The sequence below is a fragment of the Dermacentor andersoni genome, chromosome 4 (assembly GCF_023375885.2).
Source record: "Dermacentor andersoni chromosome 4, qqDerAnde1_hic_scaffold, whole genome shotgun sequence".
Lineage (NCBI taxonomy): Eukaryota > Metazoa > Arthropoda > Arachnida > Ixodida > Ixodidae > Dermacentor > Dermacentor andersoni.
This window is the reverse complement of record NC_092817.1, coordinates 119,756,385-119,773,685: the sequence shown is the minus strand read 5'-3', so window position 1 is coordinate 119,773,685 and position 17,301 is coordinate 119,756,385. Positions and strand designations below refer to the sequence as shown.

At 45.9% G+C, this 17,301-nt stretch overlaps 1 protein-coding gene across 2 annotated transcripts; it reads right to left on the bottom strand.

The window, feature by feature from the left end:
- Positions 1–567: 567 nt before the first annotated feature.
- Positions 568–16,850, bottom strand: LOC126537414 (alpha-tocopherol transfer protein-like). Of its 2 annotated transcripts, none has more exons than XM_055074246.2 (7): positions 16,638–16,850; positions 10,938–11,067; positions 7,716–7,967; positions 4,077–4,270; positions 2,948–3,058; positions 2,101–2,280; positions 568–1,237 (listed from the first exon to the last, which is right to left on the bottom strand). In XM_055074246.2, the coding sequence occupies exons 1-6, from the start codon at positions 16,710–16,712 to the stop codon at positions 2,107–2,109; spliced, it is 936 nt and encodes a 311-aa protein (XP_054930221.2). In that variant the 5' UTR covers positions 16,713–16,850; the 3' UTR covers positions 568–1,237; positions 2,101–2,106. The 2 variants fall into 2 exon arrangements, with proteins under 2 accessions (XP_054930221.2, XP_072144010.1); XM_072287909.1 differs by lacking the exon at positions 16,638–16,850 and adding an exon at positions 12,769–13,069.
- Between the last annotated feature and the right edge of the window lie 451 nt (positions 16,851–17,301).

Genomic DNA, 17,301 nt, shown 5'->3' with positions numbered 1-17,301 from the left:
TCCTTGTGTATGCTCCCGTGCTAGGCATTGTTGCTGCTGCTGCTTGCTGCTGGGTCAGTCGGTATTTTGGTAGTGACACGTGGACTCACTTATTTCTTTCTTTTTTTGGGGGGGGGGGAGGGCCTTTCGTTTATAAAGCCTTATAATAAATTACACTCTTTGCGTGGAGCGCTTAAATGTGTCACTTAATGACCAGTAGGACCAACCCCAACGACTCAGTAAGTTTGCACAGAATCGTCAGCATCGTCTGAGGGTCCCTTTAAACGCTTTACTAAATGATTTCTTCACATAGATTCAAGCACATGCGTTGGGTCTGCATATTTTCTCTATCTTTGCATCAAGCGCGAGGTAAGTGCAAGTGCTGTTAGATTTGTTTTTGATGAGTCTCCTACCTTATTTTTTTTTACATCTCCTTCCGCCCTTCCGCCCTTCAGTATCGATGGACGATAATTATTTTATATAATATTGCCCTCTAGTCTACGGCATGTGTCTTGCAATGTCACAAACTTAGTGAGTTTTCTTTGCGAATTTTATACATGTATGTAGCCAACTGAGAAGAAAAGGAAGGTCAAAAAAGCCTACTCCTTTACTGCTGCTCTAAAGTAAAGAATCAATCAATCAATCAATCAATCAATCAATCAATCAATCAATCAATCAATCAATCAATCAATCAATCAATCAATCAATCAATCAATCAATCAATCAATCAATCACACAGAAACAAACAAACAGAAGACAGTTATATAAAAATAATTCTGGGTCGATCACGTGAGCAGGAAACCAAAGAGGAAACCAACCATTCTGATCCTAGTCAGCTTTGCACCCTGACTAGGATCAGAATGCGGTATCTGTATAGCTGGGTTTCCCATGGGTAAGTGGCAGTGTCGCGTGCTCCGAGGAGATGAAGCCGGCAGCTTGAATTCGGATGCGGCCATGCATGCAGGCACTCCACTGGGCCTTAGTAACGCCGGTGGCCCTTCCTGGAAATCCAACGACCATCTGTGAGACGCGGCCTCATACAGCTGCCACTCGTATTCGTAGTCTCCTTACTGAATAATATTATAACCTCAGGCTGTCGTCACCGCACTGGCTTCATTTTGGGCGGATGATAGCCGATGAACGCGAGGCCACGACGGTCTAGTCCTGGTCTAGCACACGGCAAGCGTCGGCAGGCCCTCGGGTTGTAAACCGCTGTGCTCGACTTCAGCACTAGCTAGACAATGTAGCTTGCAGGATCCTGTAAATACGCAAATGAGCAAAGCAATAAATAAGTATTTTGAGCCCGCGAATCTTAGGAGTCGCAGCGTGAAATCAACGACACACTACCCAGTGTAAACAGCTAATATCGCCATTCAAGTGAATTTGTCACTGGTTTGGCAACAAAATTAAGAATACACTTTCACTTTGGCAGCAGTCAAGAGCGCGAAACTGGGTTTACTCTGCCCACCAATCTGTCCAATTAGCTACGCCATCCTAGTTATCGAATCACCGCTGTCAGGCCCCATCGTCCTCAGGTTTACCCTTTACCATATGGCAATAGGCTTAGCCCTAGTTTACTCCCACGGGGAATATGTAGAAATCACGCGCAAACACAGAATGAGTCGGTTGTGCTAACCACTAAGCTATCGCACATCATTCATGCTAGGCAATTCGTGGGGGGGTTTTGTGTGCCACGCACATTGTCAGAGTGGCGGCCCGTGTGTATGGATGCCCATGTAATTAGGAGGCAACGACAGGAAACACTGTAACAGATGAAGACGGCGCTTCGCGCATTTTGAACAAATAGTATTAAAATGGCGTTAAAATTCAGCGTACACTAAGGACTCCTGCTGCTGCCACAGTAAATGAGTCTATAGCTTGAGGAGTCGCTATAGTGTACTGACTTTCTTTTTTTACTTCTCATCAACATTTTCTCAACAAATTTTCTGAGAATACTCGCGGGTTCCGAACGTTGTGGCGAAATCTCTGCTTTTGTCAAAATGAAAACAACAGAAAACAAAGCTGATGCCTTCGGCCTCTTGCCGGTAGCCCGTCCATGTGGTGAAGAGAACGCGCTTCAAATCGTGACAGAGTAATTTCGTCGGCCTATATCTAACTTACCGTTCGCTAAGTTTGGTAACCAAACTGACGTATCATGTCAAAGTAGCTCGCTTTCTTATTGAAGAAGCGCTCTTGTCTGTCGCAGTCGAAGTCGTTAATTGTCCCACCGAAATCCTCCGGCAACAATTCAGAAGGGACGACTCCACTGAGTTCCGACAAGTCACTCCCAATGAAGTGCAGCTGAAATAGAGAGCCAAATAGCAAAGGTAAAAAAAAGATGTCGTTGGTGCTTCCTAATGACGCGACATTTTTTAAAGCTCGGACGGCTTTACACAGTCTAATTCAGTGTTGCATGGATTTCAAGTTCTTAATGTGTGGAACTCTGCAGATTTCCCGCACAAATGTTTTCAAGATGTATAGTTATCGAGTGAGGTAATTCCAACATCTCTTTATATGATAGACAGCTGTTAAGCGTAGGGTGCAAACATGTAATGTGTTTCAACGTTCCTAGCGCAACTGTGCTGATAGCATTGATGATAGCCGGCACGGCTACAGTTTCTTCTACAGCGATGGGCTGTGCTGAGGCACACGTTGCAGTAAATATATATATATATATATCGACACTTGCTGGTTTATGCTTTTTGTTACAACATTTGGAAGCGGTCGGCGGCTCCCATTCTACGTGCTTGATATCAACAACTACCTAGAATGTCCGATTTTTTTAATGCGTAGTAGCCCTCAGTTTTTCTTTTTCTGTCTTTTGCGCGACGTGATAAGTGCTTGAGATTAAAGTACGTGGGGCCCCTGTTTAGGATACATCTGCTTAATAATACGTAAGCTAAACATGGGAGTCCAAGGTATCGCATGCTTGTATATAATGTGCAAGTCAACCACATTTTCACATTACCCTGCTTTTCAGTTTCGCCGATAGGAATGGTTTCGCAATGGTATAGACGACTTGAAACACAGCTGGCGTGTTTACGAAGTAGATGCCTTTCAGCCGTACCGGAAGGGAATCCTGGAAAAGAGAGTTGACTAGTGTGAATTATCAGCAACGTAATTGCCTCCGGAATGAAGCGGCCACGCGATCGTCAATACGACGGGAAAGACTACGTTAATTAAGAAACTATATCCTGCTTGCACATGGTATGGTCGCTATTAAGATTACAACAATACTGTAGTATGTATACCATACCGTAGTTTGTATACTATATTGTAGTATACAGTAGTAGTATGTAGTAGGTAACATTTTATGACCAGTAGCAAGTTAGTGCGATAACAAGCACACTTCTTGGTAAAATCCTCGGTTTCTTTCTAGTCAGCACCTGGTGTGCGCACATTCGTTCCGGGTAAACCCTGTGACCCAATCCATGGCCTCACAGCGCTGGCGTAGCTCTGTCAACGGGCAAAGCCCTGTCCGCGCATCAATGACAGATACATTGTGTGCACTCGTACGTCACGTGCACGCGCGTGCGCGGAAGTGCAGCATACATCCTCATTCTCCTAGGACCTCCGCCAAGTGCAAGTGCGTTAATCAACAGATTGAATTTCTCAAGGCGAATTGCGTCAGGAAATTCGTAAATTACGACTTACACACAAGCTGCAGACAGGATAGCTGCGAACTGTAATTCGAATATACGAGAATAACGGCCTCTTTACGTGACGATGTCACGTCATGACGTAACCTGATGACGTCAACACGTCAAACGTGACGTCGTGCAATGGCGTCTTTGTGAAGTGATGACATCACGTGATGCCTCTCGAAGAAGAAGCACATTGTGCGCTTTCCACTTCACTGCAATGTCTCCGAGATCGACCCGCATTCTTGTGGGAGCACCGCGCACGCGGACACGAAAAATCCCGACCAACTAAGAAGTTATAACAGCTTCGCTGTAAAAAAAGACACCCACGAACAATCGCGCTACGAACGCCCGCAAAATATACTTTGGCAGAAGAAAAAAAAAAACACTTTTATTTGCAAAGCAAAATGCAGGAAGGTCGTTGTCAGTAGAACATGAACCAGTAGCTACACTTGCCTGCGCAATTGAAATAAGCCTTCCGACGAACCACGGCGTTAGTTGCATCAGGTGTTCAGCGCCGAAACCTTTGAGATCTATCATGGCCACGAATCCCCTTATCTGTGTCTCTTCTTCGAGAAGGTGGCATTCCATGGCCCACAGACCGCACCGCAGTAGCTCAGCAATGGAACAAATGTCCGAGCTCCAAGCACCTGCAAACAATTATTGGATAAGCGCCTGATTTATGCACCTATACACGTATAGGAGGACACCCCCATTGTTAAGCAATAGAACGTGCTGAGTATTCTGTCAGCGCGCGGTTGAAGCAAACGAGTTCCCCACAAAAAAAGCGTCGACACCCTCACGAGAAGAGTTTACGGCACTCGTTTTCGCGAACAAGAACAATTTATCGTAATCAAGTATGCTTTCTTCAGGAAAGACTTAACTCACCGAACTCGACGAATAATTCAAATGTATTAAAAAAATCTATAGGCCCCACATATTTTATATCCCATAATACCCTATACGCATGACAGCACGTTGGTTTTTATACAGGACCCACACGTTTGATATTTAATTATTAAACATGGAGGTTATGGGCATATGGTTTTCTTTCGATAGGTTCGTTTTCCCAGGGCACCTGCAAAACATGGGTGTAACGTTATTGAGCGCTTCAATGGGAAAATTTTTGATTGCCCGTCCGCGTGCGTGCATGCTTTCACTGCATCTTTCATTCTTCTCTCTCTTTCTCATCTGACTATTCCCCTGTTCTGCTCTCCCAACGTGGGGTACAGCCAACCAGACGCTTTTCTGGTTAAGGTTCTGGCTTTCTGTTTTCGTTTTTTCTCCTGTAGTCGCACTTACAACTTCACTGTAACTTTATGATTAGTTAGCTTTAAAGTTAGTTATAATTAGTTATAATATCGTTTGCCTAAGTGTGCTCGCTTTCTCCCTGAAAAAGAAAAAAGCAATGTATAATAAGGCTTGGATTTTGACCTCTCATTAATGCTGTCTTTCTCTCTCTCTCGTGCTTATCCACATTAAAATAACAGCGAAATTAACGATCGCTTCGTCTTTGGCTAATGTTTCCGGCATTTCCGAACTGCTTATAGCAATAACTGTTGCCGCTCGTCCTTGTATCCATTTAGGCTGTCCACTTGGCGCAAGACCACGTACGCACAGATAATTGTTCGGGTGTCTTTTCGAAGGCCGCGGCTTATTTCTTGGTAGCAAAACTGGGCACGGGGCGCGTTACGCACAATACACACGCCTTGAATTTGTGCACAAAAAACGAAACTCACTGGAAGAAAGCATGCGCAAGGTTTCGTCGCACACGCGCACGCACGCGCGCGCACATACACACAAGACTGTGAAGTGAGGGTTAATAAACGAGTCAAGTAGATGAACGCCTGATTCTGGGATCGAAGGTAAAATCTGATTCTAAAACCTGAGCTAAATAGTAAGCCGCCTTCCTGGGAACTATATTTATGGAGTGGATCTATGCATCGCATCAGGCAGATGCAGTTGCATCAGACACCACTGCATCGCACTACTACTATAGCTTGTTTTAAGGATGCCTCTTCGGACCATCACTACGTTAGAAGCACCAGCGAACAATAGCATAATTCCATGCAGCGTCGGCCATCGACAGCGACAATCACCGTCGTAAAATTGAAGGGGCCGCGTCTGGGTAATGTGTTCACGGGTGCACGCGCAAAGTAGTTAAGGTTGTGGGAACGCTGCACCTACAGAAATCTTAGGTGCTTACTTTCAGAGCAGCTATTCAGCGGATACGTGCATGAATTGTTTGTCCATTTTTCAGACTTTAAGGCAATAACACCAGTGTGGAAAGCGATGCGTTACAACTAATTCGCTCCCTTCTAAATGTTATAGGTTATGACTAGCGTCTCGAAGGCAACACCGATATTTTTAATGTATTGTCAACGCTGGGTATTAGTGCTGTTTTACTGTATACAACAGCCCTGAGACATTTCTGGGAGAATCGTTTTAAAGTGCCTTATGTAGAGTCTCCGCGCTGCCTCATACTAAAATGGAACTATCAAATACCGCGATGTGCAACAAAATACCTTAAAAGAATAAACGAATACTATGTTTCGGCGTTGTTCAATCATTTACCCCGTAATGTGCTGTAGTCCACAACAAAATATAAACTCAAAAGAGCGTTAGAACCTGCGCATTTGAACAGCTACAGCACATAAAGAATTACATCGTACTTATTTTCTTTTTATTACGCCTACAGAGTGGCCTTGGTAAACAATCTGATCACAGAGTTTGTTTCTGCAAATGGTTTCTTTCTTTTCCTCCCGTTTTTTTTATTTTCGTTGTACCGTGTATGGCGCATTTTCTGTTTTTAAACTTAGTGCGCTGTCTATAATGATCATGCATTTTATTTTATTATACCATGAAAACCAACATTATGGTACGGTGAAAACTGCACGAGCCAAATGTACTTTGCAAGACATGTATAGTAGATATATGAACATGTGTGTATAACTGCACGTGTATGTAAATGTGTATATCATGTGGGTATCGGTGCATATATGCGGACTTATCGGCTTTTGCTTTTTTATATAGTTCACTAATGCTACTTTTCTTCTAACAAGTTTCTATGCCACCTGTCAGGCTCTGCCAGTCAAGCCCAATGTGGCTTTGGCAGGCCTGATGAATGTATTGTGTTTTCCAGAAATTATTATTATTATTATTATTATTATTATTATTATTATTATTATTATTATTATTATTATTATTATTATTATTATTATTATTATTATTAGACTTCAAACAACCTGGGCCATTTGTAACTTTATATAAGAGCGTATGCCTTCCAGTTCTTGAGTACGCCTCCGTGGTTTGGAGCGGCACATGTACGTCAAATTGTGAACTTTTCAAAAATGTGCAAAAAAAAAAAGTTCACATCTATATTTAAACATACATTCTGTCAAAAACTTTCTATCACCACAGATCTAACACAGACACTCACGTTACCTACCCTCACTTGTAGGCGGAACAAATCGGATGTTCTTTTTCTTGACAAATTTATACACGGAAAAATATGCTGCTCGCACTTGCTCTCTAATGTGCGCTTTTACATTCCGCATAAAGGCACAAAGAAGCAGCGCCTTTCAGCTTTCAGATTTTTATGACCCTCTATCTAGAGTGCACGCGATATATAACGTCCATTCAGAGTGCCTGGATGCCTTAATGCCTCAATTTAATATTTTCCTGAAAATAGTTGCAGAGGAATTTCAATAACTGAACAAAAACTAATTTCTGTTGTGTGTTCCGTCATTCTGCAATCCTTTTCCCTTTTCTCCCCTATTGCTTTGTATTCTCTTCGTGAACACATCTTGTGCTCTGGTAAAATCTGTATTCGCGAAATTATTATTTTTTTTGTGCGCGTGTGTGTATGTGTGTATGTGTGGGTGTGAGCTTGCATAATTCTTCCTGCGCATTGTTTTGCTGAGCGCGCCACCACCAAGACTCTCAAAGTCGTTCCTGGGCACTTTAATAAAAACATTTGATCGATCGATTGCTTGCTTGCTTGATTGATTGATCGATTATTCTTGTTGTTGTTGTTGTTGTTGATAAGATCGATTACAGGGAAGCGAACGAATTAGGACATCCTAGAACACTTACCGTATTTGGTAACGGACGTCACTCTCCCCTGCGGGTCTCTTTCATTCGCATACATTATTAGCTTGTGGTCACGGAAGACTGTCTGGTACAAGGAGCTGGACGTCGTGAGTTCCTCAAAATACTCGGACATGTTCTTGCGCGCGCGGAAGTACCTCCTGATTGTTTCCACAGCGTTCTGCACTTTGTATTTCCGAGTACGCAGAAACATGAGGAGGAAATCGTCCTCCGGGGGAACTCGAATCTTGTCATCTTCTGAAATAGACGCAGTACACACTCTTCTGTTATCAAGCACGGAAGCAAATTATGAATATTACTTGACTGACTTATGAAGACGCACAAGATCCAGGAGTATGGGAAGAATACCGCACGCATGCCATTTGTAAATTTATAGGGTGCTCTTTTTAAGTTACTCAGTGAGGCAGACATTACTTCCTCGAGCAGAATGCAATAATTAAGAAAAGCTCACTAATTAAGTGTTTTTACTAAATAATGTACAGCACACACTACAACCTACGAGTGGCAGCTAGCGATATTGCAAGGCATATCGACTTTGAACGAATCCTGACGATGTAACTGGTTTCTTTGATGCCATGCGCACCGGAGCGGACGACACCTTCATACCCATATTGAGCAGCAAGCTTCAGAGCCCCTTCCACGTGCTCGGGCGCCACAGCGCAAGCTCAACCGCTACGTTTCTCGCTGCTAAAAAAAAAAAAAAAAAAAAAAAAAGAAAACACACACACACACACACACACAGTACCCGTTAGCACATCATACTGCCTTCTGCGCCTCGGTTCCGAGTCGACCCTTCCCAGTGACGTAATAACGACGATCGACCATCCTGTTTCGCGTATCCTTCTTACTGGTCACGCGGCACGCTTTTGTGAACATTGTTTGCTAAGTTCGTCACAGCCCTTCGCCTCGCCTTCCACCACGGACGTCTGATTCTTCGTCACTGTGCGCCTGGAAATGTTGCGGGCGAGAAAGAGCGTGCCGTCGTTGGGGAAGTAGTTACCCCGCTTCTGACTGAATGCCGGATTGTCCACCGTACCACCACAACGTATCGATCAGAGACCAATTGTCTCGCAGAGCGCTTCAACCGCACTCTCGGTGACATGCTCTCTAGATATGTACGTCACCTCTGACCAACGCAATTGGGTTCTAGTGGTCCCTTTCATGACGGCTATGCTTACGATATGACACCACATGCAACTGGCTTCTCTCCTCCGTTCTTTCTGTACGGCCGCGAACCATGCAATACATTCGGCGCCATTGTTCAATTTCGACCACGTGATTCTGAGTGTATGCCGCCGTCCCCGTCTGCTCGACACGCCGAAGAATGCTGTAAACTTGGCTGTTCCCTTTCGAGCGAAGACCAACACCAGCAGAAATAGCGTCGGGGTAGTTATCGTACTTTGTCCAACTTTTCCGATGGCTCTGGTTTGGCTTTCGAACGCTGGCATTTCATCCGACGTCTCATCTAAGCTTTGCGCAAACTTCTGTCAATTATTTCGTTGAGGCAGTCCCATTCTTTGCATCATATCGTCGCCATGGCCGCGAAACTGTGGACGACGAAAGTTTGGAACTGCATTACGACCTGTTTGTTGTACGCTGTCCTGGATCCGCGCGGATAGTGCCATTGTTCTTCCGGCGCCATTCGAGAAGAAAAGAAAGAGAAGCGCTTCAGCGCAGTCGCCAAAGCCTAGCGACATTTTGCGGAACCCCATCTTGGACACCAGTTTCCTTCAAGCGTGATACATCATCTGCACGCTGCAAAACACACCATTACATCGGACTGAATTTTTCTGCCCCTCTATGAAAAAAGTATACTGTAAGCTACGACGAAAACACTAAGGAGGTAAGACTGAAAGCTCCGGGTGTAGGAACGTTAGAGATTGCCACATGTGTAAAAGAGAGTTTGCTGATCCCGCAAATAAAGCGATTGTATCCGACATCCTAGTACATTTTTCCCCAGCGACCTGAAGTGCGAACCGACAGCTGAAGCGCCTATTGTATGTCAGTCACCTTTCATAGCCCTTTTAAAACAAGCTTTAAGCGCCTTATGTTGAAATTGATGTGTACTGCACAGCAATATATTCAACTGCAAGAACTGCTCGATCCTGTGACGCCCCGATAATCTGTCGAGAGAGATAAAGAGGTAACGTATCTGAGGAAAGGCAGGGACGTGTGTATGACAGGAAAGTACGTCAGCCTGCTGCTCTGAGAAGGGGGAAGAGAAGGAATGAATCGGAGCACAGGACATCTCAATCGCAAGGTCCAACCGTTGTTCTCAACTGCCTTACGGAAAATGATTTACTTGCTCCAAACGATACGTGGAAGCCTTTCGTTTCTTCTGGTAGGCCTCATTGTTTTACCTAGAACGAATTCCAGCATAGCTCGACCTAACACAGCCATGGCTTTCTGGACTGCTTTGCAGCTGAAAGCATTGGCGTTCCCAAGCTAGCTGTAGTGTAAGGGCACATTCACACCGGCGACTTCAGGAGGTCGCGCGACCATTTGCGACTCGCAATCAAAAAGCGACCGAAGGCGACTGATGCTCACACCGGCAAGCCCGGCTGAGCGCGACCCGCAAGTCGCAATCCCGGAGATTATCGTTCTCAGCGAGAACTCTCGGAATCTACGCGGAATTTGAACGCGACGCCGGAGAAGGCCGGATGCAGACACACGAAAGATCACTTCCGGTGCGCCGCTGATTGGTTTATCAGTTTTGCGACCACGGTCGCGCGACTGAAAAATCGCGCAGAGAGCGACTGGCCCAAAATGGTCGCTTTTCAAGAAAGGCGACCGTTTGCGACCATTTGCGACTGGTCGCTTTGCGACCAACTTGGTCGCGCGACCACTGTCAGTCGCCGGTGTGAATGAGCCCTAACGCTCCTATTATCTAGACAGGATCGCGAGCCTGCCTTGCCAGCGCTCCTCCCCCTTGCATCCTGTGACTCATTCAGATGAAAAACACATTCGCAAAATGATGCAACAAATTTAGTTTGCCTGGCGACTCTTGTTACGCAGGTATATTGAGAACCGTCGCTCTTGGCTGCCTTATAACACCAGATACGTTAATGAATCTGCGCATGCAACATTGCACGTGCTAGCCGTCAGTCGCAATTACGTTACACTGAATCTCGAAACGTGGTGATGTAAGTAAAAGAATAAAAATAATCTTGGAGCTCGTTTTCTTCTGATGTGCGAGGCGTGCTATACCTTCAAGAAGCTTGCGTAACTGGGTCAGCGAGTTTCTTTTTACTTCCGGCGTTTCTCCGAGTTCAAGCCTCGCCAAGGTTTCAAGGTCTCCTTTTGGGCCACTGACGTCGCCGCCGCCGAAAGCTGATGACTGTAATCGAAAAGAGAAAAAGGAAACGAAGAAACAATAACCATCCTTCGGGTTAAACGTAACTTCCTACCTGAATAAGAAAGTCTGTCCTTCAAGCAAAAGAAATGCGTGGTGCAATTAAGCTACAGCAACACATTCGTACAGGTTACTATCCAATGAACTGCCTTTGCTATGCATTTCGTACTCCTATCAGCCATGTTCACATGTCCTTAGTGGGAAGCTTTAGCTCGAGGTAAGTACACCAAGATTACCCTATTAGAATACGTGCGAAACTAAGAAATGCTCTCGTTAGATCACTGCTGAACCGCGTCGAATAAAATCTGTTGCATTTGTAAAAGCTAGATTTCACCGGATAGAGTAAATTAAAAGCGCACATGAAGAACTCTTGGATTAAACAAGTGTTATCCTCGCGCAGCCAATGCCAGTGCTGATATTAGCTCATTGTGTTATTGTGAGCGTGAAAAAAAGCCTAGAAAGACACAAATATTCTTCGTGGTTGTTAACAAAAATATTAAACAAATTTTCTGCATAAAATGGGACCTTGTAGAAGAAGAGTTGAATCATGAGGAAAAGTGTACTTAGCACCAAGGCAAACCTAATTTACCCGCGAGGGGAGGTAGCGTCATCAATCAGCCTGCATAAGCTAGAAATGACATTTGAAGACTAGAGCTGACGAATAATATGGTCAAGTGCTACGACGGTTACACCTTTTGTAAATATCAAAGTATAATGACTAATAATAATAATGTAATTAATAGTAATAATATAATGACTAATAATGAAATATCAAGTATAATTGACCATGTTTAGCAACAACGTATCCCTCAGCATCGAGTAAGCATACAATATTCACTTCAACGCAGCCACCCATGTCCAAAGCAATAATACTGTGCGGAAAGAAGGAACGGGAGCTGTCCTAACATCGGTACTTCAATATATTCAGGGAAAGGAGAGGAGGTGAACACGGGGCGATAGCTTTTGATGAGGGTCATGCTGCCCCATTTACGAACTGGTGCGAATGTTGAGTTTTTGCAACAATAAGGAAACACAGGCGTGCACGACGAAAGATTGAATATGGTAGGGGAAAAAAACTGAATATAGCTTAGCAACCCCTGATAACAAAACTTTGTATTCGCTTTGCATTACCTCTCAACCTTTATACGGCTATCGCAACGGCGTGTTCAGGGACAGAAATGAAACGAGAAAGTAATGACTGAAACAGTAAAACCATTCATATGAGCTACGTTTAATGTACTTGCATTGTACTACAATGCATATCTCTAATATATACTCATAAAATCGCGGACGGGTTACTCATAATAGAAGCCGTATAGGTTCATAACATCAGATAAGGATCTCTTCTGCTCCGCAGGCAGGCTGCTGAAGAGAATCGCAGCGAAGCCTCCTTTTGGAGCACAGTTACGGTATGCACTTCGTAGTCGTAGGATAAATATAGAAATGCTACCTCCTTGCGGCGATTGTACATACACTTTCTTTATCAACAGCGAAATCGAAAAGATAAAAGCATGATGAGGTGGTCCTCTAGTGCAAGAAAAAATTCAAGAAAAAAATAGTTCATGCAAGAAAAAAATAGTTGCAAGAGCAGGTTTATTATCAATTCCGTGACATATTTATACTCTCACGTGATTGCCTACTGCACAGCGCGAAGAAACTAGAAAGGGAAAGCGACTGGGTACCTACCATCCTGGACCTTGTCCCACCCGTCAGTCAGAAGTGGGTACCGCAGCTCCGGGGCACACGGAAAACTCAACTCAAAAAATTTCCTGGCATGATGGAGGCACTCGATTTGTTTCTTCCAGTAAACACCACGTGATACAATTGTTGGATCACTCGGTATTAAACTTCGTCCACTCTATCGGGCCCGTATGAAGCCTCTCGTCTCATAAATTGTATATCAGTCCCGTCGCAGACGCCAACAGCTTAGCCAGCTCATTAGAGTCCCTGTCGCACCGCCCCGTGTGTACAAAGCCGCTGATAGAGGCGGAGAATCACTGCGCTTCAAGGACAAGCGAGCAGCACGCGGTACACAGAGGGTATCGGCTGAGCGCTATCGCGGCCGGCGAGTGGGAAAGCGTCGCGGCAGCTTCAGGCTCAGTGCTTTGCCTATGGCGGTGAAGGCCATGCGAGAGAGAGAGAGAGAGAGAGAGAGCAAGAAACCTTTATTTTTACTCCAACGTCCGGCGCTCACAGCATACGAGGTCAAGCAACTCACCCCGTTTTATGCGTTATTATTGCTTTTTTATCCGCTACGCGACGCTGCAGCTACGCACCGCGTAATGACCTTTGTGCCGCGCGCCGAACGTTTCTGACAGCGACTGGCGGCTGGTGAGTCGGCGCCGTTAAGCCCGAACCAGCTCACTTTCCCCTCCGGCTTTTGCAGGGAATGAAACAGGAGCGCGGTTTTCAAAAAGCTTTTTTCAAGTCAAATGACTGTTCGTACGCCGTAATGCTACTGGTGTGCTGTAGTCTCCTGTTATAGCGCTTGCAGCATGCATGCGTTTGTATGTATGTAATGAATGCTTGAATCGCGGAGTATTTCGATGGCCACTGGCCTATGTTTGTAAAAACAGGATAACAGGCAGAAGGATGATGTTTGCTATTCTAGCTTCGCGCCAGTGGTGTACAACGGAATTATATCAATAATCGCGGATAAAGATTTTAATTACCGAGTTGTATGTAATTAGGTTCCTAATTACTATCGTAGCATAGAATGTAATGGTTAAATTGAAGTTGATCAGTACTCGATGAGTATTAACCAACTAGCACCAGTGTCGACAATTTTGTCGCCAAGTGAATCGGCGTACTGCTTTAAAATCTACATCGAAATAAGCAATATTATCTGCCCACAATAAAAACATTCACCCACAATTTTGGCAAGCCTGCCAGGATCGGACTTACCTTCTTGCCGACATCTATAGGCGTACGGGAAGAGCGCATAGATATTGAGAGGCTTCACGCGATCGGCAAGGACATGGGCCTAGCTGGTGCCGCTCTTCACCAGTGGGTTAACGCGGAACGCGCAATGGAAAGCGACCTCCACGCGCAAGCTCGTGTCGATCAGGGCGAGAAATTGGAGCTATAGGAAAAACGACTACAAGCGGAGGAACGTGTCCTGCAGCTGAAGCTTCAAGAGCGGGCAGTCAGTTCGAACGCGGAGGACAGTGGTCGATCAGCAAGCGACGAGGCGACTGCACCCGGCCGCGGGCTGTGCTGGAAAAGCTGCAGGCCGCCGCACAAGTTACGCCCTTTAGTGAGACGCTCAGTTTGTGCCTAACAGGAGAGGCCTTATCGGTCATTGGGGCGACTGGGCTCCGCCTCTGTCGCTGACTATGTGATCAACTGAAGGCTACGCTGTCGCTGAGATTTCGGTATACCGCCGAAGGTTACCGCGAGAAATTTCGCAAATCGAGACCAGAGGAAAAAGAAACGGGTCTCCAATATGCCTCTCGCCTAGCGGATCACTTCGACCGTTGGATGGAGATGGCGAATATTGGTAAAACATACTACGCTTCTTGCCACGTCATTATTTAGAGCAGTTTATGAAGGGATGTTCACCTTCGCTGCGAGTATTATTGAAAGAAAGAAACTGCGAGAAGTTCAGTACGCGGTCCCAGAATGCTGACTGCTTTTTGGAAGCCCAAGATCTCACTAATTTGGGCAAGGACAACCTTTGGAAGGACAGCGTGACGGAGAGTAGTCGCAATATAGAATCTGAGAAGCGACCAGTTAAAGCCCACAATCAATGCTTTTTGTGTAATAAGCCAGGTCATCGTGCTAGTCACAGACGAGAAATAATAACTCCGGTTCTGGCTGGACTAATGGTAAAACCAGTTCGTCTGGCGGAACATCTAGGATGTAAGAAAACCAAGCGTCTTGAATACTGTCGACTGATAGGCCGACCCGCAAGACGGTACCGGAATATGGGTACGTCGTGCTACAAGACGGGGAGGTCGTTCCAGTCGTGAATACGACATGGACGCATATTCCGACTGCCTTTGATGTAGAGACTTTGCCCGTGACCGAAGGATGCCTCGAGGGTAAGGCCGTAACTATGCTCAGAATACTGGCTGCAATACTGTAATTGTTCGACAAGGATTCGTTCCGAAGAAAAAGCTTACAAGAACAAAAAGTCCAGTATTTCTGTTAGACCGCACTGTACATCATTTTCCAGAGGCGGTAGTCTTTCTAGACACGGCCTTCTTCACATGCACGGTGCGTGTCAAGTGCATGCAGAACACGCTTTACGATGTGGCGTCGGGGAACGTCGTAGGTGTTAAGTCGGGTACTCAAGTAAACCCACATCAACCACAACAACATCACGGAGCGGGCCAAGCAGATGGCACTGCGAGAGACGCGGACAACACGGCCATTTCAGCGGTACGTCCTGCCGCGGAAGACATCCAGCGTTTTCTTGGAAGTCAAGGGAAGTGCCTTCAAAATTCGTCCAAAAAGAGGAACACGGCACCAGAAGATTTGAGCTTACCGCTCTGAGAAGTAGAATACCAAAATGACTTTCTGGGTGATAGCGCTGCAGCTGCAAAGGGAACTCCAGCACGCCCCATGACCAATCTGCCAGCACTAAGACCCTCAGCTGCCGTTAAAAACAAGGCGACTCTCGATTACCTGCAAAGAAATGAGTTCTTACGACGTTGCTTTGAGAATGTACGTAAGGCAATTGTGACAGACAATCCTGAGACTCACTATTACTTATCTGAAGGAGTCTAATCTCGAAGACACAAGCTGTCAGGAGGGAAGGAGTTATAACAGCTTGTTGTACCCAGACAGCTGAAGGAGAATGTCCTGAAGAAGGCACACGAGAGAATTTTCTCAGGTCATCGAGGAATATCCCAGACAACTAACCGCATTCTCGCCGAATTTTATTGGCCAGGTGTGCAATCTGAAACGAGGAAGTTCGTGAAGTCCTGCGATGTCTGCCAACAGACGTACTGGTCCTCATCATCTAGTCGGCCGCGCCCCAATTCGCGCCTTGCCTAAACACTTTGTCCCGCGTGGGCATCGACATCGTTGGCACCGTCGCAGTCGGCATCGTGGGACAAAATTATTTTGGCGAAGCAACCTGACCACTAGAAATACCCATGAGAAAGGTACTGTTTGTACTTTATAAACGCTTACATGTCGATTCCTACATTAGTTTGTAAGAGCTTACTTTTGACTGTTGTAGCAGGTCTTTTATACCTAGTCTGACGAGCTCGGTATTCTGTGTTACGTGTGTCGATTCGCCGCGTCGTACCTCACCGCCGCATCGTTTTTGAACTAGGAGGAAGTGTAGTAGGAGGACGGCATTTGAAGTGCGCGGGCGTCAGAATCGGTGCGTCTGTCGGTGCGCGGGGCCGAAAAGCTCGAGTGCGCGCGTGATTTGCTGCGCGGGTCCCGCGCGGTCGGCTCGAGCGACGTGGCCGAGCGGAGCGGAAGCGGAAGCTCTCGCCGGGCACTGCGGATCGAGCGGCGGGCCACGTCTCGACGTCCCCGGTCCTATCCCTGCTGAACCGCGCTTCGCCCCGGCTTACAGCGTTGTCCTTGGAGATTACCTGGCGTATCCTGCCGTGGCTGGGCTTCATCCTGGCTCCTGACGCTTTCGAGACAGGCTGCGTGGCGGCGTTCATCGCCGTGCTGCCCTGTCGAGGCCGGGCTGCGCTGCGGCGGCTCCTGTGTTGTCGAAATAGGCCGCACTACGGCGTTCATCGCCGTTCCTTAACCGCTGAGGCCAGGCAGTGCCCCGGCTCCCGTCACTGTCGTAGCGACTTGCGGCTGAGATGGGCCCCAGCCAACGCTACCCCCGCCGCTGCGACTCGAATCTACTACAATTGGAACTGTGAGTGGTGCAGAATCTGAACTGAGTTTAGCGACAAGAGCGGCAAACATGTTATATGTACTACCTGTATTTGATCTTATGTGTCTGTCTAATCTCACGTCTGCGCTCTGTGTTTAAATTCGTTCCTCTTTGTCTTGGGTGATTCCTTAACAGCCTGGCTGACCTGCGCCCACACATTGCCTACATATTGTTAATATTATTATTATTATTATCATCATCACGTGATTGTGATAATTGCTGATAAAGCTGATGATCAAGATGATGTCAAAGAATTGTGTGATTCCATCCCGCACATTCACCTTCTTGAATTGTCGAAGGTTGTATTGACAAGTACGGCGCTATAAGGTTTTCACAGGAAGCAGGTTTTTCAGTAAAAGGGT

What these genes read in the sequence shown, in the direction of transcription:
- LOC126537414 (XM_055074246.2), bottom strand. Translation starts at nt 16,712, where the DNA reads ATGAACGCCGCCACGCAGCCTGTCTCGAAAGCGTCAGGAGCCAGGATG. An exon ending in GCCACGGCAGGATACGCCAG is followed by an intron (nt 11,068 to 16,637) that starts GTAATCTCCAAG and finishes TTTCGATTACAG; the next exon opens with TCATCAGCTTTCGGCGGCGG. An exon ending in GACGTCCGTTACCAAATACG is followed by an intron (nt 4,271 to 7,715) that starts GTAAGTGTTCTA and finishes AATTGTTTGCAG; the next exon opens with GTGCTTGGAGCTCGGACATT.